This window comes from Monodelphis domestica, chromosome 3 (genome assembly GCF_027887165.1).
Source record: "Monodelphis domestica isolate mMonDom1 chromosome 3, mMonDom1.pri, whole genome shotgun sequence".
In the NCBI taxonomy this organism is placed as follows: Eukaryota; Metazoa; Chordata; class Mammalia; order Didelphimorphia; family Didelphidae; genus Monodelphis; species Monodelphis domestica.
Genome location: NC_077229.1, coordinates 422,342,231 through 422,368,179, shown reverse-complemented (window position 1 = coordinate 422,368,179; position 25,949 = coordinate 422,342,231). Strand labels below are relative to the sequence as shown.

The 25,949-nt window shown below is 36.3% G+C and overlaps 1 protein-coding gene across 14 annotated transcripts in view; it reads left to right on the top strand.

The window, feature by feature from the left end:
* The window catches only part of DYM (dymeclin), a 617,255-nt gene that overhangs the window by 432,588 nt on the left and 158,718 nt on the right, over positions 1 to 25,949 (top strand). For 13 of the 14 annotated variants that reach the window (XM_003340591.3, XM_056824411.1, XM_056824408.1 and 10 more), the window contains one exon: positions 1,447 to 1,549. In XM_003340591.3, the coding sequence (XP_003340639.1) occupies positions 1,447 to 1,549 (103 nt within the window). Of the gene's footprint in view, positions 1 to 1,446; positions 1,554 to 25,949 lie in introns of those variants that run through there. The other variant, XR_008917836.1, reaches the window with a different exon arrangement.

The following is a 25,949-nucleotide window of genomic DNA, read 5'->3' as shown; positions in this document are numbered from 1 at the left end:
GTAAAAAAAAAAAAGTACAGGACATAGAATCAGAGGACTTAGGTTTTTTTTTTAATCATTTCTCTGCCATTTACTAGTGGCCATGGACAAATCAGTATACTTTCCTGGGCCTCAGTTTTCTGATTTGTAAAATGAGAAGGTAAAACTAGATCAAAAGTGTCAAACTTTGAGTGCTTCCCAACCAGATTAAAATGTGATTGGGAAATGTTTAACAAAATAAAAAAAAATACAATACAGCATAAGCAGTTGCTAATTTATAGTTTTCTAAGTGAATATGTGCCCTCCTTTGGATCCTTTTTATTTGAATCTGACCCCAATATACTAGATGACCTTTAAGGCCAATTCTAGGTCAAGATCTAAGATTTTGTGAACCTGAATTCTATTGCTTTTATCATCTATCCTCTTCCATTTTGCACTTTTCCCCCAAAAAAAGTATTTCATGTGTGTTGTTTCTGTTTATTTGACTAATTATAAGTTCTTTGTGGGCAGAAAACATGCTTTATATTTGTTCTTGGTGCCTCAGGATTGCTGGATATATAATTGGTAGCCAATATGTTTTTATATGTATTATTACTATATGACTTTAATATCACTGGCTTAGACTTATTGATTTTTAAGTTATCAGGTTCTAAAGCACTATGTCTGTTTTGCTTTTATTGATTTAGCATCTAGCATGATATCACATATAAAGGATGATAGCAGGCCCAAAAAGGATCATTCGTAGCCAATGCTGCCCCATTTAATTACTCCAATTAGCTGAGAGTTTATACCAAATTCACATTTAAAATGAAACCCTTGTAGCATTTTAAAGGAAGATGTTAAGTAGTAATGCATTTTTTAAATTGTAGGGGGGAAAATGCTTAACCTAAAAGGAGAGAGTTATTTATTGGATTTTTAAAACTCATTTATTGGATATTTTAAACTTATTTTTAAAAGATTCTGTAGGTGTGTATACCTACACCTGTCCAAATTCAGGGTAGTCCCTACCCATTTAATAGAAAAATAATCATATGGAATCTGGGTTATTTTGACTATTGCACTGCCATCTTCTTTAAGTCAAATGTATTAATTCACTAAAATAGTGTAACTAGTAAAATGTCATTATAGCGTTTCAATGCATATTTTAAGTAGGTAGTTTTTGAAACAAAAAAATACAATAACCTAATAAGCCTCTGCTAATGAAGTATTTTATTTTCTCAAATGTGCAACAGAATTTGCAACCTGCTAAAACTTTTTCCCCATTATCATTGTGTACTTATAATTCTAACATATGTCTAGTTACTAATTACATAGAAAGCATTAATATGCAGCTAACAGAAACCTGAAAAATACACACATATATTTAAAAATATTATTGTATAAAGAAATAATAATAATTTATCTAGAAATCTGATAATTTAAACTTTGATTTTCTATATGTAATCTTTTTTCTTTTTCTTTTTTCAGTTTGTTTTCTTTGCTATCTAAAAAGCACAACAAAGTTCTAGAACAAGCCACACAGTCTTTAAGAGGTTCCCTCAGTTCTGATGATGTTCCTCTGCCAGATTATGTAAGTATTTACCTTACTGTGTTAAAGTATTTTCATTTAAACATCAAACTACCAAATGGCATCTGCTTTCCTTTAAAAAATGTTTGAAATTACGATGAACCAACAAACACCAATAGCCAAATAAAGGAACTTATAAGAAATGATATCATCTCTGAATTTGAAGGAGAAAAAAGTGAAATACAAATGGGGGGAGGGGAAACCCCAACACCACCCAACAACCCTTAACTAACAACACTTTATATCAGGAATCTTCTTGGGCTTTATTCAGTAAGTTCATAGTTTTCAAATGACATTGTTAGAAAAATGCATGATATTCATAGGATTCAAAGGATTATGGGCTTGGAAAATGTCCAATCTTTTCACAGAGTATTGAGACCTAGGTATGTTACTAGTAGTATGTAACATATAATATATACTTATTGGTTGGGTTATTGTAGGACTTTAATATTTAATATGTTAATAGTTTTCAACTTAAACTAAAAAGTTAAGCCATTTAGCATTATGAATTTGAAAACCAGTACATATGGCATCATCTCAAAAAAATTATGTAGATCAGTAGAAAGCATTAATCACAAGGCAGAAACATTACTTTGAGAATGGAAGGATTTTCTTTCCTGCTTTCAATGGTATAGTTCTCTCTTTTTTCCCCTCTACTACATTATATGAACACTCTTCTGAATGCTTAAAAAAAAAAAGGGAACATGACCCTTAGCTTTTGAGAAGCTATTTCTCTCTTATAAGAGAAGATCACTAACATTTTATTTTCCCCATTTTTAGAAAGAAAGAAATTAAACAGCTCTTAGAGCTACTTTGAACGCCTCTGGGCAGAACCCTCTCAGAGCAGTACTGTGTAGTTTGTGTCATGTTAGAGGTTCTGGACATGAAATCAACATCTGAAATGGATGAATTTTAGTCATTGCTTTTTTTTTCCTGATCTTGCTCATTAATGAAGGTGATGATAAGCTATGAAGTAAGAAGTGGGCAAAGTAGGAGACATGATCATCCTTCCACAGATGTACTATATATCTGATCACCTAAGTCAAAGATTCTTAATCTGGGGCCCATGAATTTTAAGAAATGTGTATTTTTTAAACTGTATTTCGGTGCAGCTAGGTGGCTTAATGGTTAGGGAACCAGGCCTGGAAACAGTTCTGAGTTCAAATCTCACCTCAGACACTTCCTAACTGTGTGGCCCTAGGCAAGTCACTTAACCCCCTTGCCTAGTATTTACCACTCCTTTGCCTTGGAACTGATACTCAGTATTGATTCTAAGACAGAAGATAAGGCTTTTAAAAAACATGCATGCTACTGTATTTCAATATAACTGATTTCCATGATAATGCTGTGTATTTCATTTAACATACTTGAAAACACTATTCTGATTCATAGGTTTCCCCAGCCTGCCAGAGGGATCTTTGGCACAAAAAATGTTTTGAAACCCCTAGATTGAGTTGATCATATTTTCATATCTTATTATAACTACTACTTATCTGATAGTCTTACTTATTTTTAGGCCTGGCCTATTTCCTTTTGGCCTGTGAAACATACATTCATTTGCAAGTTTGAAATGCTCCTCATATATAGATCTAGATAAATAGATGTATATAAAGTGTTTTGGGCTTGGTGGAACAGTCAATTAGCAAACACTTCTAAGTGCCCACTAGGCACTGTGCTAAGCACCCAGGATACAGAGAAAGGCAAATAATACTGCTTCTGATCTCAGGTTGCTGTGCTGTGTACATATAAGAGGGACAGGAAGGGAGCAGGAAATTTCCTGTACACAAGATGGGATTGGCCAGACACTGGAAGATGGAGAGAGAGCCTTCTAAGGATAGGGGACAGCTAGCAACAAGACAGAGTCAGGAGTCAGAGTGTCCTCAGCAAGAGACAACAGGAAGGCCAGTGTTCCTGTACTGTGGAATATGCAGAGAGGAGTAAAGTGTGAAAAGGCTGAGAAGAGCAGAAAGGGGAAGGTTGTGAAGGGTTTTGAAAGCCAAACCAAGGATTTTGTATTGATCCTAGAAGTAATCAGGGGCCCTTTGAGTTGGCTGAGAGTGGTGGATGTGGTAGGACTTGGATTTTAGGAATATTACTTTGACAACTGACTGGAAAATGTATTTAAGTGGAGAGAGACTTGAGTCAGAGAGACTTAACTAGGAGACTAATGCAGTAAATAGTCTAGAACAGGTATGAGGTGAAGGTACATGTTTTTTCATGTACATGTTGTCATGGTACATGTCCATGGTACATGTTTTTTGCGTCAAGAAAAGAAAAAAACATATATAAAAGATATTTTAAAAAGTAGGAAAGCCAGGATTGGGGGCATTAATTTGTATATGTGTGGAAAGTACGAGTGGGGGGTTAAAGATGATACCTAGATTCAAAACCAGAGTGCCTGAGATGTTATTGCTCTTGACAGTAATAGAGAATTTTAGTTAGGGACAGTTTGGGAAGACATATATGGAGTTCTGTCCTCTGTATGCTGAGTTTAAGATACCTATGAGACATCCAGTGTCAGTTGGAAATGTTAAGTTTGAGGTCAGAAGAGGCATTAGGGTTAGATAAGTTTGTCTGAGAATGATCTGAATAGAGATCATAATTAAATCCATGAGAGTTGACCAAGTGATACATTAGAGGAGAAGAAAAGAGGACCCAGGAGAGATACTTAGGGATATCCAAGTTAATAAATGTTACCTGGATAAAGGTCCAGCAAAGGATACCCAGAAGGAGAAATCACACAGGTGGGAAGAGAGACAGTGTCACAGAAATCTGTAGAAGAAAGATTATCCAAGAAAAGATGGTTGGTAGTGTCAAAGATAGCTGGTTTGAGAATTGAGAAAAGACCATCATTAAGCATTTATTATTATTAAGCAATTATTAAATCATTATAACCTTGGAGAGAGCAATTCCAGTTGAATGATAGGATCAGAAACCAAACTTTAGTAAATCTAGAAGATAGTGAAAAGAGAGAAAATAGTATGTAGTATACAGTCACAGGTGGAATGCAATCATATGTATACATAGAGGAGCTTGGCTTGACAAAGATAATGACCCCATCTGTGAGGAAGAGGGGGAAAAAAGAGAGCTGTCAACAAATTACTTCAATTTTTTTTTCAGTGAAATATGAGGCAAATTCTTGACTAAGGAAACATAGTAATGGGAAATAGGGGAGTTTTGAGGAGGAATGCAAACATTTGGAAAAGGTGCTGTAGTGAGATCATGAATCAATTAAGGAAGAGTAGAGAAGAGTAGTGAGGGCCCAGTTGTGAGTATAGTCAGTCAGTAAATATTAAATGCCTTCCCTTTGCCAGACTCTGTGCTAAGTGCTGGGGGCTACAAAGAAAGGCAAGAAATAGTCCATGTTCTAAAGGAGCGCACAGTCTAATGGAGAAGATAACATATAAGGAGCACCTAGGTGGCTCAGTGGATTCAAATGTGACCTCAGACACTTCCTAGATGTGGGCCTCTGGGCAAGTCACTAAACCCTAATTGCCTATCTCATACCAATACTTAGAACCAATTCTAAGAAGGTAAAGGAAGAAGAAGAAGAAGAGGAAGAGGAAGAGGAGGAGGAGGAGGAGGAGGAAGAGGAAGAGGAGGAAGAGGAGACATGTAAACAACTACAAACAAAATGTATATGGAAATAGTTGGAGATAATCTTCAGAGGGGAAACAGTAGAATTAAGGAGGTTAGAAAAAGGCTTCCTGGAAAAGATGGGATTTTGAGGCTTGGAGGAAATGGGGGAAGGGAATGAAGATAAGGAGGGAGAACATTCATTTAAGGGCACATATGTTGGAGTTGGGGGTAATATGTAAGAAGTCTGGAAAGACAGAGGAAAGATAGATTAAAGAACACTTTGGGAAGAAGGTCCATATTAGAGACAGTAGAAGGCAATTTGAAGGTGGATCTGGTCCAGAAACATACTCTTGGGAAAACTTTGAAAAAAGGCTAAGACCAGAGGCCTGATGCTTGGATCCAGGACTGACATAGGGATCTCTATGAAGTACCAAGAGCATAAAGAACACAAGCAGGTCAGCTATATCAGTGACTGACATGAAACTATTTGAAAACTTACATGAAACTCCAAAATATGACTATTTTATAAGAGAAAGTGCCTATTTCCATTTAAGAGAGTTTATCTTTAGTCAGTAATGGAAAATATAATCTCTTAAGCAAACTACATGTGTGAACACTCTTTTTATTGGTTTTCATAAATGTCAAAGCAAAGACATTCTAACCATTTTTGTTGACCAAAAGTTGGCATGGCAGAAACCTATGGTGAAAAGAAAGAGAGATTTGTATGCCCAAAGGATGGTGGATTACAAGAATAGATGAAGGCAAGACAACCTAGTATTGCAGAGACTCACTTAATGATAAGAAAGATAGGAACTATACAATAGTCAAAGGTTCTTATTGGTTAGAGAAGTAAATGACAAATCACTCTAGTATCTTTTCTGAGAAAACCCGAAATGGGATCAGGAAGAGTCAGATATGACTGAAACAACTGAAAAACAGCTTATTAGTTGGGAAGAACACGGATTGTTTTATTAAAGGAGTTTAAAACAAAACTAATTATTGCGGATAAAGAAGAATTAAGTCATAATATCAAGTAAGCCTTGAGTTTAGAGATTCTGAGATCAAAAGTTGAAGTCCTGTCCTCACGACTTAGTTGTCTCCACAGGGCCTTGTTTCAGATGAGTGATGTTATGTTTTGCCTGGACTTGTGAAAGATTCCCCCCAGAAAATGGGGAAAGATTCTTTTGCCCCTGGTTCTCGCCCTAATGAGGGAAGATTTTAAAAATCAAGTACCCAGGGATGCCCTAAAGATAAAGTCTTTTTGTGTTCTGTTAGGAACTAGTGATCTGAGAATTCTGAAAATTCTAAAAGAGAATTCTAAAAAGATAACTCAAAACTGACTGCTCTTCAGTAACTTGATAAAAAAAAAAAAGATGTCATGCCTTAATTGAAAATTCTCATGCATACTAGTCCATGTGAAGGTTATTTTGCCCATTTCCTGTGGTTTATATTGTAGTTCTGAGTCTTGTGGCGGTATTGATATGAGACTGTGGGAACAACACAATCCGGATACCAGCTGTTGATAAACAAAGTTTGCTATGTGCATCTATGACCTGACTAGATCCAATTTGCCCTTTTTTTTTTTAATTTTTATTTTGATAATAGTGTGTCGTTCCATTGAGATGTTTTGTTTATGGTTCCAATGTGTCTCCTTTCTCCTATGAATCATGGAAACGTTTTTTGAGGTTTTCTGTAGGAATTCAGCAATTGCGTCACATCTTCTAAGCCATTCTTTCAGACAAATGTGATCTCTCAGTTCATTCTGTACCTGCGTTGAGTTGATTAGAAGACAGATTCATTACTCCATTCTGCAACCCTCCGACTCCTGGTGAAAATTGGGGAGTGGGGCTGAGAAGAAAGTATTGAATTGAAACTTTTTTTTGTTTGCCCAATAATATTGTATTTACCTTCTTTTAACTTATAGTTATTTGGAGCATCATAGGGTTCCACTTTATCCGTTTCTGCCTTTGGTTTAGTTCTTGAGTAAATAAAATCCTTAAGGTGCATCATCAGCACTCATTAAACATTCAGAGTGACATGAAACCATTTGGTTTCTCTAGTCAACTAAGAAATAGGGCACTTATAGTACTGAGTACTTTAAAAGTAATGGGGCACTTTTCTCCTACTCTTGAGCAAAGCTTATTGTCGATCTCTACTGACTTAAATATAGATATGCTCTTGGATGGACTCTATCCAAATACTTATTGAAATTAGCACCAAATTCTTCATCCACTTGGTTTTTCCTGTATGGAGTAAAAGACTAACTTCCTTTCAGCAATTACAGATTTCTTTTAGGGGACTCTACAGTATCTTGAGGCTTCATGCAATCAGCACAATGCCAACTACATCAGGAGCATTAATTAGGAGGCCTTCATCATCCACAGAGAATCTCCTTGTCCTGAACTCTTCATTGGATCACCTCCATTACGGTGGCAAATGCCTTTGGTGAACATACATTTTCCTATTTTGTGCCTCACCTAATAGTTATTCTCAGGGTCATTGAACTGGGTTACTTCTGTTATATTGTTTAAGGAATACTAAAAGATCTTTGAGGTTATGAATGGGACTACACTTTGCAATAAAAGATCTTATAAGAATATTTTTTCTACCAAGTTATATGTTCTTTCCTAATCAATAAACAGTATAATGGAACCTTGTATCTTTTAGAGAATTATGAAATTGTAAAGATGTGGTCTATTCTTGATTCGTTGTTGCTGTTCAATTGTTTTTCATTTGTGTTGAACTTTTTGTGACTCCTTTTGGAGTATTGTTGGCAAAGATACTGGAGAAGTTTGCCATTTTCTTCTCCAGCTCATTTGACAGATGATGAAACTAAGGCAAACAGGGTGAAGTGACTTCCCCAAGGTCACTTAGCTATTGAGTGTATAAGTTGGCATCTGAATGCAGGAACATGAATCTTCCTGACTCCAAGCCAGCACTCTATTCTCTGTGTCACCCACTTGTCCCAGTTTTGGAATAGCATTTGCAAAAAGCTTACTTTTCCCCTGCTAATACCTTCATTGAAAATGTCCTTTATTTTCAATAATTCTCATAAAGATTTTTATCTTATCTTCAGATACCTTGTGTATCATTTCCTCAATATTGTGTCATCTCTAATACACATCTTTTCTTGGTCCAATCTTTTATCATCTTTTTTCACATTAGAGCACTTTCTACCTCTTCTCTAAGCACCTCAAGAATCCTGACATTAGGGCCCAGATATGGTGGTTTCATTCTTATTAAAGGAGAAAATAGTTTATTGAAATGGTTTCTGCAAATCTCCATTTTTCTTCTGTTTATAATTTTCCTTCCATTTTCATCCTTTGATGACCTTAGGGATGACTATCTTGCCAAATTTTTAAATTTTTATTTATTTAATTAATTAATTTAGAATATTTTTCCATGATTACATGATTCATGATTTTACCCATCCCTTTTCCCTTCCCCCTCCCAAAACCAATGAGCAGTTCCACTGGGCTTCACATGTTTCATTGTTCAAAACCTATTTCCATATTATTAATATTTACAATAGAGTGATCATTTAGAGTTAACATCCCCAATCATATCCCCATTGAACCATGTGATCAATCATATGTTTTTCTTCTGCGTTTCTACTCCCACAGTTCTTTCTCTGGATATGGATCGCATTCTTTCTCATAAGTCCCTCAGAAATGTCCTAGATCATTTCATTGCTGCTATTAGAGAAATCCATTACATTCTATTGTACCCTGGTGTTTCAGTTTCTGTGTACAATGTTCCCCTGGTTCTGTTCCTTTCACTTGCATCAATTTCTGAAGATCTTCCAGTTCACATGGAATTCCTCTAGTTCATTATTCCTTTGAGCATAATAGTATTCCATCACCATCAGATACCACAATTTGTTCAGCTATTCCCCAATTTTATTCCCTCATTTTCAAATTTTTTGCCACCACAAAAAGTGCAGCTATAAATATTTTTGTATAAATGTTTTTCCTTATTTTCTCTTTGGGGTATAAACCTAGCAGTAGAATGACTGGATCACAAGGCAGGCAGTCTTTTAAAGCCCTTTTGGCATAGTTCCAAATTGCCTTCCAGAATGATTGGATCAATTTACAACTCCACCAGCAATGCATTAGTGTCCCAATTTTTCCACATCCCCTCCAACATTTATTACTTTCCTTTACTGTCTCATTGGCCAATCTGCTAGGTAGAAGGTGGTACATCAGAGTTGTTTAAATTTGGATTTTTCTGATTATGAGAGATTTAGAACACTTTTTCATGTGCTTATTAATAGTTTTGATTTCTTAATCTTAAAACTGCCTATTCATGGCCCTTGCCCATTTATCCATTGGGGAATGGTTTGATTTTTTTTCCTTTTAACCATTATTTTATTAGGTCATTTTCAAACATTATTCATTGGAAACAAAGATCATTTTCTTTTCCTCCCCCCTCCCTCCCGCCACCCCTCCCATAGCCAATACGCAATTCCACTGGGTTTCACTTGTGTCCTTGATCCGAACCCATTTCCATGTTGTTGGTATTTGCATTAGAGTGTTCATTTAGAGTCTCTCCTCAGTCATATCCCCTCAACCCCTGTAGTCCAGCAGTTGCCTTTCCTCTGTGTTTTTACTCCCACAGTTTGTCCTCTGCTTGTGGATAGTGTTTTTTCTCATAGATCCCTATAGATTGTTCAGGGACATTACACCGCTACTAATGGAGAAGAAGTCCATTACATTTGATTGTACCACAGTATATCAGTCTCTGTGTACAATGTTCTGGTTCTGCTCCTTTCACTTTGCATCACTTCCTGGAGGTTGTTCCAGTCTCCATGGAATTCCTCCACTTTATTATTCCTTTGAGCACAATAGTATTCCATCATCAACATATACTACAATTTGTTCAGCCATTCTCCAATTGAAGGGCATCCCCTCATTTTCCAATTTTTTGCCACCACAAAGAGCGCAGCTATGAATATTTTTGTACATGTCTTTTTCCGTATTGTCTCTTTGGGGTACAAACCCAACAGTTCTATGGCTGGGTCAAAGGGCAGACAGTCCTTTATCGCCCTTTGGGCATAGTTCCAAATTGCCCTCCAGAATTACTGGATCAATTCACAACTCCATCAGCAATGAATTAATGCCCCTACTTTGCCACATCCCCTCCAGCATTCATTACTTTCTTTTGCTGTCATGTTAGCCAGTCTGGAGAATGGCTTGGTTTTTTGCACAATTGATTTAGCTCTTTATAAATTTTAGTAATTAAACCTTTGTCAGGGGTTTTGTTATGAAGATTTTTTTCCCAATTTGTTGTTGCCCTTCTAATTTTGGTTGCATTGGTTTTGTTTGTACAAAACCTTTTTAATTTAATGTAATCAAAATTATTCATTTTACATTTTGTGGTATTCTCTGTCTCTTGCTTGGTTTTAAATTCTTTCCTTTCCCATAAATCTGACAGATATACTATTCCATGTTTACCTAATTTACTTATAGTTTCCTTCTTTATATTTAGGTCTTTACCCATTCTGAATTTATCTTGGTGTAGGCTGTGAGATGTTGATCTAAACTTAATCTCTCTCTCATACTGTTTTCCAATTTTCCTAGCAGTGTGTTTTTGTCCCAAAAGGTGGGATCTTTGGATTTATTGTATACTATCTTACTGAAGTCATTTATCCCAAGTCTATTCCACTGATCCTTCTGTTTCTTAGTCAGTACCATATTGTTTTGATGACCACTGCTTTATAGTACAGTTTAAGATCTGGTACTGCTAGGCCCCCATACTTCACATTTTTTTTTCATAATTTCCTTTGATATCCTTGATCTTTTGTTCCTCCAAATTAACTTTGTTATAATTTTTTCTTGGTAGTTTAATAGTTATGGCACTAAATATCAAGTAAATTAATTTGAATAGGATTGACATTTTTATTATATTAGCTCATCCTACCCATGAATAGTTGGTGTTTTTCCAAATTATTTAGATCTAGTTTTAATTTTATGGAAAGTGTTTTGTAGTTGTATACAATGTTAAATAATAGAAGTGATAATAGGCATCCTTGCTTCACTCCTTATCTTACTAGGAAGGCTTCTAACTTATCCCAATTGTAGATGATGCTTGCTGGTGGTTTAAAAATATATTCTGCTTATTATATTTTGAGGAAAGGCCCATCTATTCCTATACTTTCTATTGTTTTCAATAGGAATGAGTGTTGTATTTTGTTAAAGGTTTTTCTGCATCTATTGAGATAATCATGTGATTTCAGTTGGTTTGATTATTGATATGGTTAATTATATGGATGTTTTTCCTAATAGTAAACCATCCTTGAATTCCTGGTATAAATCTAACATGTTCATAGTGAGTAATCCTTGTGAACACTTGCTGGAGTATTTTTGCTAGTATTCTATTTAAGATTTTTGCATCTATGTTCATTAGGGAGATTGGTCTATAGTTTTCTTTCTCTGTTTTTTGGTCTACCTGGCTTTGGAATCAGTGCCACATTTGTATCATAAAAGGAACTTGACAAAACTCCTTCTTTGCTTATTTTGACAAATAGTTTGTATTGTATTTGGATTAGTTATTCTTTAAATATTTAATAGAATTCACTTGTGAATCCTGGCCCTGAGGCCAGTGAATCTGGCCCTGAGGATTTTTTCTTAGGGAATTCCTTGATGGTTTGTTCAATTACTTTTTTTTTTTTTGAGATGGGATTGTTCAGTATTCAATTTACTCTTTTGTTATTGTAGGTAATTTATATTTTTGTAAATATTGACCCATTTCACCTATATTGTCATATTTCTTGCCATATAACTGGGCAAAATAGTTCTTAATAATTACCTTAATTTCCTGTCATTAAAGGTGGTGAAATAAAAATCCTTCCTAGATGGATGGGAGTTGATAACCACCCACCTAGTGACCTCTCTAGGGCCAATAAAGCACAAACCCCTTTGGCTTTAGAAACAAAGTTTACTTTTATAATAGAAGTAAAGGGGAAATGATAAGTAGGTTCCTTAAACAATAGATGTAATCTTCACCCAACCTCTTTCACCTCACGGTGAATTATTTCTTCTTCTTGAAAATTTATTCAAGCTACCCTAAACTCCTTATCACTAAGACCCAAAAACCCAGCTATCTTACTATCCTACTGTACTTATTAGTATGGATTATCAAAAAGATAATGAGGAAGCCTGCTGTAAAGTTTTTTCCCCAATTTCTTACTTTCCTTCTAATCTTGCCTTCATTGGTTTTATAACACATTAAGGTTTGCCGAATGTTTTATATCTGTTATTTAATTTGATCCTCCCAACACCCCTGTAAGGTAGATGCCTTTCTTATAGATGAGAAAATGATGAACCAGAAAGATTAAGTAGCTTGCCTCAGATCACACAGCTAAGAGTGTTTGAGACCTAATTAAGGTTTTCCCAACTACAAGACCTTTCACTCTCTATTCACTACCATCCAGATGTCCATTAGATACATTCTTTCTAAGGTGCTTACTGGATTTATTGGGTCCCATGGCAACTAATTTACATTGATTGGTTAAACTTCTGGATAGAATTATGATAGTACTGGTGTCATTTCAGTTATCCATTTCCCATTTTTAATTTTCAATAACATATAAATAATTCAAAGTTAAATCAATTAATTGAACACAATATCTTTTTCTCTTTATTATTGTAGCAGTCTAGCCCACATGTATAATTAAGAGGCAAGGATTGTGTGTGGGCACATGGCCATTCTGCGCATGGCAATGAACTCTGTTCCCAGCATGGCTAAGGTTAGGGCACAAAACCTTGCTTCCCTTTGTCTCACTCACCTGAGGATAGAACTCCACCTTCACCTTGTCGTAATTTGCAATTATCCAATGGCAATACACTATGTAAACTCATCAATATGTATTGAGACACTATGTAACTTATCAATATGTATTGAGTACATTTGCGTATCAAAGAGATTAAATAGGGGGCCATGGCCCTCCCTCCCTCCCTCCCTCCCTCTCTCTCTCCCTCTCTCCCTCTCTCTCTCCCTCTCTCCCTCTCTCTCTCTCTCTCTCTCTCTCTCTCTCTCTCTATATATATATATATATATATATTATATATATCTCCCTCTCTCTCTCTCTCTCTCTCTCTCTCTCTCTCTCTCTCTCTCTCTCTCTCTCTTTCTCTCTCTCCCTCTCCCTCTCTCTCTCTCTCTCTCTCTCTCTCTCTCTCTCTCTCTCTCTCTCTCTCTCTCTCTCTCTCTCATGATCTCACAGGATTGCTGAGCATTGTCTTTCCACCTTTCTCTCTCCTCTCTATCTCTACCTGAGGCCTGGCCTTCGGCCCAGGTGTCTCTTTCTTTTCTAATGCTAATACCTATTATTCTCTAATTCCTCCTATTATTCTCTATTCATTCTCCTAGCTGAGCTATATCATCCTCTGACTGGTAAAGTGTTAAATTGGGGTCTTTGGATGGGAAATAGCCTTCCAGTGACGTCCATTGATCGGGGCGTGGCTGCGGCTCCAAGATATTAATAATAACTGATCTCTGACTCATTTTTGACATCTCGAACTTGGCTCCCTCACACCTTTCGCGGCATCCAGAACTTCTATCCTTTTTCTATCTTCCTACCTTGGGGCTTCTCACGGGTTCGGGAAGCCTCAAGTATCCTTTTTTGTTTTTGACAGATTCTGATATTAGCTGTAATGAATTGATAGTCAATATACAGACAGCTGACTTAGAAATAATACAATAATAATTCCTTTCTTGTCAAAGTGAAGTCAATTTTGTTCTTTTTGGCATTTAATGTGTCTAGCACCTATTCATTCCTTTTGTGAAAAAGTGTTCACAATATAGATGTAGGCAGCCACTATTTAATATATAAGTCTTTGATGTCTTTCTTCTGAACCACATTTCCCCAAATATTTCTTTGCATGTTCACTTTTTTCCACCTTTGCATTGAAGTCACCAAATATCAAAGTATATGTTGACTTGATCTTGGGGGGGGGGTGGAGTCTTACCAAGTTCTTCATAGAATTTTTCATAAAACTTATTTTAATGGTGTCTTTAGCTAAATCAGCAAACATATATTCAGCACTTAAGGAAAAATAATGAATGACATATAATCCCTGACTTCAAGGAGCATACAATCTAACAGGAGAAAATAAACCAATTAAATGGATAAGTTTACAAGGTAAAATGTGATGAGTACAAACTGTTTGGTTTTGACCTTTGATTTCATTGATATAGGGAATTCCTGCTGAAAAAAACAACAATTCAGATCAGTCACTCCTTTGCAATACTGACGTTATTGATTAAATGACTTAATGTAAGTCACACAGCTAATCTTTGTTCAGAAGTGGGTCTTTGAATTAGGTCTTACTGATCCCAAGGATGACTGGATACCCAATGTTATGCTTCCTCTGCCTGAACATACACACAAGTTAAATAGGAGTTCAGAGGAGAGTTTGCTTCTGTCTAAAACTATCATGTCTTCCTGGAGAAAATAACACTTGAGCTTTACCTTGAAGAGTTTTGACACCTAGTGATTTGGGGGAAGGCATTTTAGATAAAGGAATCAGGAACAGCAAATGTACAAAGAAAAGAAAACAGAAGGGACATCAGCTTTAACATTGGTTAGCTTGATTCAACTGAAGCACAAGACAGCATGAAATAGAAATATTGAGAGATAAAAATACAGATCCAGGCTGGGACCCAATTACAAAATTCAAAAATTAAATATCTTCAAGGGTAAACAATTTTTGTTTTTTTGAATAAATTTGATTTTTTGAAATAGCCAGAAATAGTTTGGATACAAATCTAAGGTGGACAAGTTGAGAAATGTGCCCAAAACAAGATGTACCTATAAGAATAGTTTTGTTTACTTGTAAGCTGGCACTGAAGATTAAATATATAAAGTATTTATTTGGAATCAACACACATATGTTAGTACATTTGTTCAAAGACATTTGTCTTATTATTTAATAAACCTTTTTATGCAATGTAAAGTTAGGAAAAATAATTTCCTTCTCTTTCTTACCTGGGTTGGAATTTGGCCAGTTCTACCAACTACAGAGATGATTTAGACTCCTCTCTTCATGATTTTCTTTTTTAATTATCTTTTAAAATTCTGAAAGAACTTTTATGTTCTTTCCTTCAGCTTATAAAAGGAAATAGGATGTTTCTGTATTGAAGTCTGGCAATGATTAATTAACTTTCCAAGTCAAGTTTAAAGAATACAGACAAAATAAGCCTTGTATATTAAATTCAGTAGCAATGTGTGATGGATTTGTGAGAACCACTGATCAGAAGCTTATTTTTCTTGGCTTCTTAGTCTTACAGTGAAAAAGTTTCTTACCTGCTGTGCCAAGCTAATGTCCTTTGAAAACCTCATGTCCTACAGTGTCACCAAATTGCCTTCTCTTTAATCAGAGTGTTTTTGCTAGGACCTTGATGAAGTTTTTCTTTCCTTCTCTTCCCTTTCTGCATCATTTTGTATTCCATCATAGTTGCAAATCAGGTCCACTATTTAGAGTTTTCTTTGATTTATCTTTGATTTATATGGCAAATAGAAAGCAGCTGTCTATTTAAGCATCTAATTCTTGAAACCATGGCCCCTCAAGCATCATCTGGAAATAATGTAACTTGTAAAACAAAGCTAAGAAGAAAAAGCAATGTTTGTTTTATGTGGGATGAATGATTTCAGCTGGGGTCCTTTAATTCGGCCATTATGAGGGTTATTAAAAGCAGTATTACAAAGTGGTTTAAACGAACAGAATTTTTTTGTTGCTGGTATCTTATTATTATAGTTGATTATAGTCAATGCTGCAAATGCTTTATAAATGGTCCTTCATTTTAGTTCCCCCAACTGAGATACAAAGGACAAGTAATCTTACCCTTTTCTATATGATTAAAACTTTTGCTTTCTTTATTTGATTAATTTCTACAAACAAATTGTATTTGAAAATTCAGTTCTGCATTTTTAAAATGAAATTCCATGGAGCTCTGAATAATGCCTGAAAAAAAATCAAAATAAGAATACTTGTGGGTCAGATAGTCATGAACACAAAGAAACAACAGAGTTTCAAAACTTATAACATACACAGGTAGATAAATAGATTTATATGTATATATATACATACTTACATGTATATGTCTAATATGCTATATGCATATAATTACTGACATTAGCTGGTGATTCATGTTTTTGATGGAGATAAATGAAATTGTCATAGAAATCTAGAGAATTGAATAATGTATGGAAGACTAAATTTTAAATCTTGACATTATCCTTGACTCTACCTTCTGTCTCATCTTTCACAACCCAATTGGGGGTTCAACTTTTGTAGTATCCCTTCTTTGGAGACACTTCCTCTTCTTTCTCATTACTCCCAAATTAGCATAGGTCTTTAACTACTTCCCTGAACTTTTTATTGCAAATGTCCTACTGGATAGTCCCACTCACTTCTCTCTCCTTGTTTTAATACATATTCTATACCCTCACCAGATAAATCATCCTTATGCAGAGATCTGCACAGGTCACTCTCTTTTAACCATATTATATCTGAACTGAAATTCAGACTCCTTTGTCTCACATTCAAGACCCTCCACAATCTTGTACTACTCTCTACCTTTCCAGCTTTATAATCATGTGCCCACATATACATACTTCACATGTATCCACTCACTTGCCAAATACTGTAAATTCTACTTTTACAACCTCTCTCCATGATACACTGTATCTCTTCTCACACAACCATCATCCTAATGCTGATTCTCATCTCCTCTCACTGGACCACTGCAAAAATCTTCTAATGAGTTTCCCTACCTTAACTGCCTCCCTTTTCTAATCTAAATTTCAAAAGTCTGTCAAAGTGACATTCCTAAAGCATAGACCTAACCATGTCATTCTGGTACTAAAGTTGTAATAACTTCCTTAGCACTAAAACAAAAATATAAACTCTTTCATTATGTTTTTAAAGCCCTCTGCAATTTGACTCCAATCTATCTCTCCTACCTTAGTAAACCTCACTCCCCTCAACAATCTGTTATCTAACAAAATTGGATTGCTCTGTACCTCATGTAACATTCCATCTCCTGTCATCATGCCTTTGAACAGGCTGTCCCATCCCCACCATGCCTGGCACTCATGCTCTCTTCACTTCTAGTTCTTAGAAACCCTGATTTCCATTAAAGCTCAACTAAATTCCATGTTGTACATGATTCCACTTCATGTCCTTCCAGATACAAATTCTTTACCCTCCCCCCAATACCTCATATCTATTTTGTACATTTGTATTTTCCTCTAATAAAATTTGAACTCCTTGAGAACAAGAACTATTCATTTTTCTTTGTGTCACCAGTGCCTAGCTCCTAATGTGACTTAATACAACCTTGACTGATTATTCAAGCCAAATCAGGCAATTCATTGACCCCTAAATGTTGCCTGTATTTTCTCACTTAAATAGATTTAGTCATAGAATTCTTCATCCTTGATACCCCATCTTCTTCACTTCACCTTGTGATTTCCTACCTATCCTTTATAATCCAACTCAAATGCCATCTCAGTCAGATTTAGGTTCCCAGCTCCCACCAGTTGATTATGACCTTTCCCCTCCTCTGACTTCTCAAAGCAGTGTATTTGCTTCCCTTTTATATACTAAAGGTAAACTGTTATAGCCTAGTATTATTTTTTAAATTGAGTTTTATTTATCTTTCAGATCTAAATTCTCTCCCTCATCCTCTCCTACCTATTGAGAAGTCAAGAAAAACAAAGCACATTACAAATGTATAGTCATACTTCTCATGTATAATGAGTATCATATTGTTTTCGAGAGAGGGAATTTGGAACTCAAAATTAACAAGTGAATGTTAAATAAATATATTTTTAAAGAGAAAAATTTATATTTTACTAAAGATTCATTTATGTGGTCTCATGAAGAGTTAAAGAATATGTGTCAAAGTCTTGTGAATTCAGTATCAAATTATGTAAAAGAAATGATTGTACCAGAAAAAACATACTGCATATTAATAGCTTTAAGATGTAAAAAGACAAACTATATATATACATATACAGATATATAGATGTAATCATGCAAAGCAAATTCCCCTGCAAGCTTGGTATTATTTTACTTGGTGCTTATTTGAATATGTATCATATTTTCTCTTCAAGTCAGAGGTGGTAGGTATCTAAATTTTCTGTTTTTCCAGAGCTTGGCACTGTGCCTTGCATATAATAAGTATTTAATAACTTATGTATTTTAACTTAAAATCTAAGAATTTTGATTTTTTGTTTGAGATTGTATTTTTATGAAAATCCAAGAATTTTGATTTTGTTCAAGAAAATATCTTCAAGAAAGAAGCTTGAAATTCCTATATCCAGAGAATGAACTGTTGCAGAAAGATGCCGGAAAACCTACACTTCATCAAGAAGATCAAGAATGAACTTTGGATATGATTGATTGAACTGAACTTTGATTGAACATTTATTGTAAATGTACACATTTATGCCAAAAGGGACTGCCCCTAATTTGGCTTTCTGTCAATGTGCCTAGCAAAACATTGGTTTTGCTTTCTTTTCTATTTCCTCCCTCACTATTCTAATTCCTCTTAGAAATTTGAATATCGTGTATATCTATAGTTAGAAGTGCATTTAGGATTACAAATTGATTATGTTAAATGATCAGTGGGGAGACTAGTCTCCCAATGATCATCAGGAGGGATTATAAATCTTGAAATTTCTCAGACTTGTGAATGTTTAAAATTTCCCCATCAGGGAATTCTCAATTGGAACAATTCCTTGCTGGGAACATTCCCCATTTTGACTGTGAGAACTCGCCAGGATCAGAAATGGGAGGACCTCTACTCCACCCATACTTAAGACTGCTTTAGGGGAGAAAACTCCTTGCTAAACAATGAAAGTACTTAGACCTACACTTATAAAGAGGCAAGGAGTTCTTTGAGCCATGCCTGTTTTTAGAATTGATACAATGGGATGCTAGGTACCTATAAAGATTGGGCAAATTGTAAACTTGCCAGGAGCAAAGAGGTGAAAACTTACTCAGAGGTTTTTCTCTTGAGGGGATTAGTCGACTCAGCTATGTTTTCTCTGGTTCAGACTTACTCAGAGGTTTTCTCCTAAAGGGATTAGTCGACCCAGCAATGTTTTTAGAATGGGTTGTCCTTTAGAAAATGTCTACGGTGATTGGTAGATGTAAGGACTTAGGGGAGGTGACATAGGAGAAAACCCCCTATATAAGAAAAAGCAGAATCTCTTGAAGGACAATCCTTTTGGAGGATCTCTTGAGGGAGGCTCTGGAGAAGGGAAGCTCTTGGAAGACAATCTCTAAGGAAGTCTCGCTGGAGCTCCTCTGAGGGGACTCTGTCCCTCTGGAGGCTCTGGAGAGAGGCCCTTTGAAACAGTCTCTGGCTGGATCTCTCTTTGAGGAGGACTCTGGCTGGAACTCTCTCTGGTGAAGTCAGCTGAGATGGAGCTGGCCTGGTATCACTAGAATCCTTGCTTAGACAGACCTTGTGGTGAGTGATAAAAGACTGACTGACTGATCTCTCTCTCTTAAGACTCAGGTCTAGGCCATGCTGGCTTAAGGCCCTTCATACTTATTTCCTTTCTTACTCTTTCTCTCTTTCTTTAATTCCTCATTGTATTATTAATTAAAAATCTCTATAAAACCCAGTTGACTTGGGTATATTCAAAATTGGGAATATATTCCCTGGCGACCACCTTATATTTGATTTAAAAACCAAGACACTGTAGTGACACATATTTTCTGCAGTCACAATTTACTCACCCACTCTTATATCTAGCATAAATTGTATCTATCAACCATTTTAATTATACCAGTTTATGGCAGACAACTATTTTAAATTCTACAGTTTATGTCTCCCCCTATTTTAATTATTACAGTTTAAGCCATATACTCTTTTAAATATCACACTTATCATTGAATTCACTATTTAAGGAAGTACAATCTAGAAAAGCATTGTAAAAGTTGTTCTGCTTTGATAATACTCAGGGAACACCCCAAAGTCATTTTATTGGTTTCCTAGTCTCTTGTCAAGGTGTTCCATTTTGGTCTTTAAGAACTATTTATGTTGTTTATGTTATACTCCTCATCCTTTTTCATACCTCAATCGATTTTTAATTCCACTGACCATAGCAGCTATTTCTTTTTTTTTTTAATAAAACCCTTACCTTCCATCTTAGAATGTATATTGGTTCTAAGGCAGAAGAGTGGTAAGGGCTAGGCAATGGGGGTCAAGTTACTTGCCCAGGGTCACACAGCTAGTAAATGTCTGAGGCCAGATTTGAACCCAGGACCTCCCATCTCTAGGCTTGACTCTCAATCTACTGAGCCACCCAACTGCCCCTGATAGCAGCTATTTCAAATCTTTTCATCCTTCCTAAAGTTTTCCCTGCCACCTCCTGTCTTTACTTTCTTAGGTGAGGACCTCATTATCACACTTAAAATTTAGGTTGGTCACATGTAGGTCATCTTCCCCCAATATCTTTGCCTTAACCATTGTCTTATATGAAGAAGTAGCCTTTCTTGCCAGTCAATCCCTTCAACATGCACCTTTGACTTCACCCTTCCCATCTTCTCTAGCAAATTATCTTCTCTCTAATCTTCAAATTTCCCTGTCTTTTTTTCCTCTTCAACTGATAAAAAAAAATTCCCATTCCCCCACCCACCCACCCATCTTCAGTAACTGTTCTCTGATATCTCTCCTTTCTTTCTTGGCTAAACTTAAGAAAGCCATCTATACTAGTTTCCTCCATTTCCCTTCCGCTCTCAGTATCTTCTAAACCTTCTGCCATCTGGGTTCTGATATCATCATTCAAATAAAACTGCTCTTTTCAATACCAGTGATCATTGAATTGTGAAATCCAGTGATCTTTAGTTAGCCCTTATCCGGATAAATCTTGACTGCTCAGGATGTTAATTTTCTAGGTATTCTCTCCTCTAGTTTTTGTGATTGTAATGATTATACTGTCACCATACTTTTGGTGTTATAATGAAGTCCTAAAGTGAACTTATAGAAAAGGAAATAGTGTTGAGAGATAGGAACTTAGATGAGCTGGGTCCTACTCTCCTTTACCATCCCTGAGTGTGGTTGTCAAGGGGTGTTGCACAGGCATCTGGGGATCCCCTGATGTGAGATAGTGATGGGGAGTTGAAGGAAGGTCTCCCCTATCAGGTAGACCAGGGGGTGACACCAGATTTTCCAGCATGAAGTGGACCCAAAGACAAACCTCCCCTGTGCCCTTGACCCAGCGGGGGAGGAGTCCTGGCCAGCTCTCTGTTGTGACAGGTACGGCCACAATAGATACTCTTCCCTGTTTGCTCTCAGCAATAAATCTCAAGAAGATATCTGACTGCATATTAATGGTTTATCAATAATGGTAATGGAGAGAGTTGGGGAGTTGGAATAAGGAAGTTGGGTCCCCTAATTTATTCCCATCTACTTGGTCCTTCCCTGGAGTGACATTTAGTCAACTCGAGTTTCACCAAACCTTCCCACTAATCTCTAAATCTTAATTATAATACTATATTATAGGGTTAAGAAAAGGATATAGAGCAGGTGCAAGGGCAAGGAGAAAGAGCCGGGCTCTCCCACAAAGTGTCCACAGGCCCCGAATATCAGAAGAGTTTAGACACTCCATTGAGGTGTTATTAATTTGTAGAAGTAACTTGATGGAAGTACTTTCTGGACAGACACAGATGAAACCTTATGGCAAAGATCCCTGTCAAGGAAATCCTCCTTGCCAGTTCAAGGTCTCAGCTCCAACCCCCCCCCCCCCCCCCCAGTTCTTCACGGAGCACTCTCAAATGTCCTCTCCCAGCATGCTTTGCTCCTTATCGGTCTCTACTGTCGATCACTCTTCTTGCAAAATTCCATCTTTTCCTCTTGCAACCCACTCTAACATGATATTGATCTTTCCTGTTTCTCCTTCTCCCTGCTTGACTGCTCTTTTTCTATTTTGCTTAGTTGGCATCCAAGCCAAGCCCACTAATAGTTGGTGCCTTCCAAAACTGTTTTTGGCCCTCTTCTCTATTGTCTAGTTTGGTAAGTTCACTCATCATATATATATACACACACATACACACACACACACACACACACACACACACACACACACACCTCCCAGATCTCTATATGTTGCCCTAATCTCTTTCCTGATCTACAGTCTTGCACCATCAACTGTTTTCTGAGCATATTAAATTGGATATCCTGTAGATATCTCACACTGAATTAATTATATTTCCCAAATTTTCTCCTTTCCCAAACTTTTGTTTTGCTTTTGAGGAAACCATCTTCTAGTAACTGAGGTGTAGAATCTTGGTCTAATACTCAACTTCTCACTCATACTTTGACCCCATAGCAAGTATTGTCATTTCTAACTTTGTGTCTCCAACATATGTCCCTTCTTCCTAACCCCCATCACACAGTGCAGCCCTCCATTTGCTAGTCATATGTTAAAGTGATGTTTCTAAAGTGTGGGTCTGAACTTGTCACTCCCTCTTTAAGCTCCAGTGGTTCCTTCTCACCTCTAGGAACCACCATAAATTGCTGTTTGGCTTTTAGAGCCTTTTACAACCTGATTCCTTCCTGTCTTTCCATTTTTATTGTGCTTTAGATCCCTCCATTTACTCTGTGATCCAGAGACATTGTGGTACTTGCTTTTTCTCACCCACAATATTCCATCTTCCATCTCCCATCTTTGGGCCCTTTCCTTGACTCTCTGTTATGCCTGGAATACTCTTCATCCTTACCTTCACTTCCAAACTTCTCTGAAGACTTAGCTCAAATCTTATCTTGTATGGGAGACCCCATCACCACTCTCCCATATGCCTCCCATGTGCCATTAGCTTCTGTTAATGCTATATGTCTTGTAAATAGGTAATCATTTACATGCTGATTCTACCATTAAAATATCAGCTCTTTGAGGGCAGGGACTGTGTTTTTGCTTTTGTTTGTATCCTTAGCACTTAGCAGAGAACCAGAACATAATAAGGACTTAATAAATGCTTGCTGATCGTCTGAGTGAAAGTCCCTACCCTTAAGGTCCTTACATTCACCTAGAAGACATAATTTGAAGAAGGAAAAGAATGCTAATAAGCCATTTTCAGTCGTTTTTCAGTCATGTCTGACTCTTTGTGAACCCATTTAGGGTTTTCTTGGCAAAAATACTAGAATGACTTGCCATTTACTTCTCTAACTCAGTTTACAGATGAGGAAACTGAGGCCATCAGGGTGAAGTGTCCGAGGCCAGATTTAATGAATCTTCCTGACTCTAGGCCTGGTGCTCTATCCACTGTACCACTTAGCATGTCCAAAAGTCAAATCAGTACTTCTTGATTAATAACAAGTGAGAACAGAAAAAAAAAAATCATTAATATCTTTGAAAATACCACCCAGGTGACACCTAAGTGGAGTTTTTAAGGATATTAATGATTTTAGAAAGCAAAAGTGAAGTAGTATCCCATATTTAGAACTGAAAGAAACCTGACTGAGTAAAAGCCCCTTGTTTTATAGAGGGGAAAACTGAGGACCACATAAGTTAAGGGAATTGCCCAGGACCACATAGCTAGAATGTCTTTGAGGTGGGATTCAAACCTAGGCATTCCTGAGCCTCTGCAGGGATCCAGAGTCAGGATTTGAGGAAATAACAAGTCAGTCCATTTGACTGGAATCTAGAATATCTTTTAAGGGTGATAATGTGAAATAAATCTAGAATGGTAGGCTTAGACCAGATTGTACAGGGCTAAGCCAAGCCAAGTTGTTTTTCAAAAAGACAATAGGGAACCACTGAAGATACTTGGGCAGAAGAAATGGGCTAACTCTTCTCCATTGGAATCAATGTTGATTCTATGATATAAGGTAAAGGGAAGAAGGAGGAAGAGGAGGAAAAGGAAATTAGCAGAATGTAGTCAGAGAATTCTGGATTTGAAGTCAAAAGACCTTCCTGTCTGCCTTGAATTCCAGCTCAGCCTCATACTACTTGGGTGACCTTGGATAAATTGCCTGTCCTCTCTATACCCTGAAGCACTTTCTCACTTTTGTAGTTAGTAGGTTGGATCAAATAACCTCTGAGGTGCACTTCAGCTCTAAAACCATGATTTCACAATATGAACTTTAAGAAGATTGCCTAGGCAACTGACTAAAGAAAGGTTTAAAGAAGGGAGAGACTGGCAATAGGAAAGTCATGCAGGCAACTAACATCGTTCTAAGAAATAGAGAATGAGGACTTGAACTGAAGTGTTGGATGACATAATCAAGAGAGGGTATAGATACAGAAGAGAGTCCAAGATAGAGCTATAGAAACATACATCATTAAGAGAGTAGAATATGGTTGATTATGCAGCAAAGGGGACTGAGGACAAGTGATCAAACAAAGGTGTATAAAGGAGATAACAAAGCCAGGAAAGCCAAGAGAGTAAACAAATTACAGAAATGATCATCCCCTACAAAAACTAAAGAAAGATCAAGAAAGGATGAGTTTTTGGAAAAGTCTAATAAAAAGAAAGGATCCTTATAGAGAATCATTCCTTAAACCCATAGGATCCAACATGGTCATTTCCTCAGGGCCCTTCATTTTAAGAGGAGAAGCAGCTGAAATCCAGAGAACTTAAATAAGGTCACACAAGTATTGAGTGGCAGATCATGTTGTCATTCTCCAAATTCTGCATGATTTCCATTACACCACACTGCCCTTTTATCAGTCAAGGGGTGGGGTCAAAAGCTAGACAGCAAGAAATCAAGAAGTAAAGAAGAAGCAATTAATATAGATGGCTTTTTATAGGAATTTATGTATAAAAGAAGAGAGATTTTTTTTACTCCAAATTTTAGGCTAACTCAGCTACATGAATGTTTAGGAGTCCAGTTTTTTTTTTTCAATAAGCTTGCTTTATATTAGCCAATAAACATTGAAATGAAAATGTGTTTTGTTACCTCAGGTTTAAAAACCTGTGTGAAAACTCCTAAACTACTTCTGAATTTTCTCCTATTTAGTAACATCAAACAATTCTGAATGCTCTCTAGAACCAGAGTGATACTTTTTTTTTGAGAAGGTAGACCTGTGATTTCATTGGCATAGAGAACTCCTAATGTGAAAATGCCATTCACAGAAGCAGATTGATGTCTTCACAACTTTGACTTGTCTCTGATAGCACAGCTAGTATGTGTGAGAGGCATGAGTACTAAATAGTATTATAAGTACACCTGTCCATTGCTAATGATATTGTGGAAATGATGGTTTTCAACCAAATCTCTTGAGGTAAAATGAACTCCACCTAAAAGATGAGGCAATAAGTCCTTTTTTCCCCATAAATTTAAACATAAACTATTGCTTATTACAAATTATTAAAAGCACATCAATTAATGGTCTGCAACAACTGTATTCAGAAAACATAGAAAGGAGTAATAATAAAAGCCTTTTAAGTCAATATAGATAAAAATACACAAGCTTTTCAGTAGAGTATTTAAGACATTTTCTTGTTCCTTAATCATGAATCTCAAGTATGAAACTTTGTTTTTTCAAACCCTTATCATAACAAATTTATTTGAATGATGATTCTAAATACACTAAATATATTAACTGAATTTAGTGAATACTTGTTGTTCACTCATTTCAGCTGTGACCAACTCTTTGTAATCCCATTTAAGATTTTCTTGGCAAAGATACTGGAATAGTTTGCCATTTCCTTCTCCAGCTTATTTTACAGATGATGAAACCATGGCAAAAAAGGTTAAGTGATTTGCCCAAGTCACACAGCTAGTACATTTCTGAGGCTGGATTTGAATTCAGATCTTCCTGATTCCAGGCCCAGCACTGTGCCACATTTTGCTCCTTACT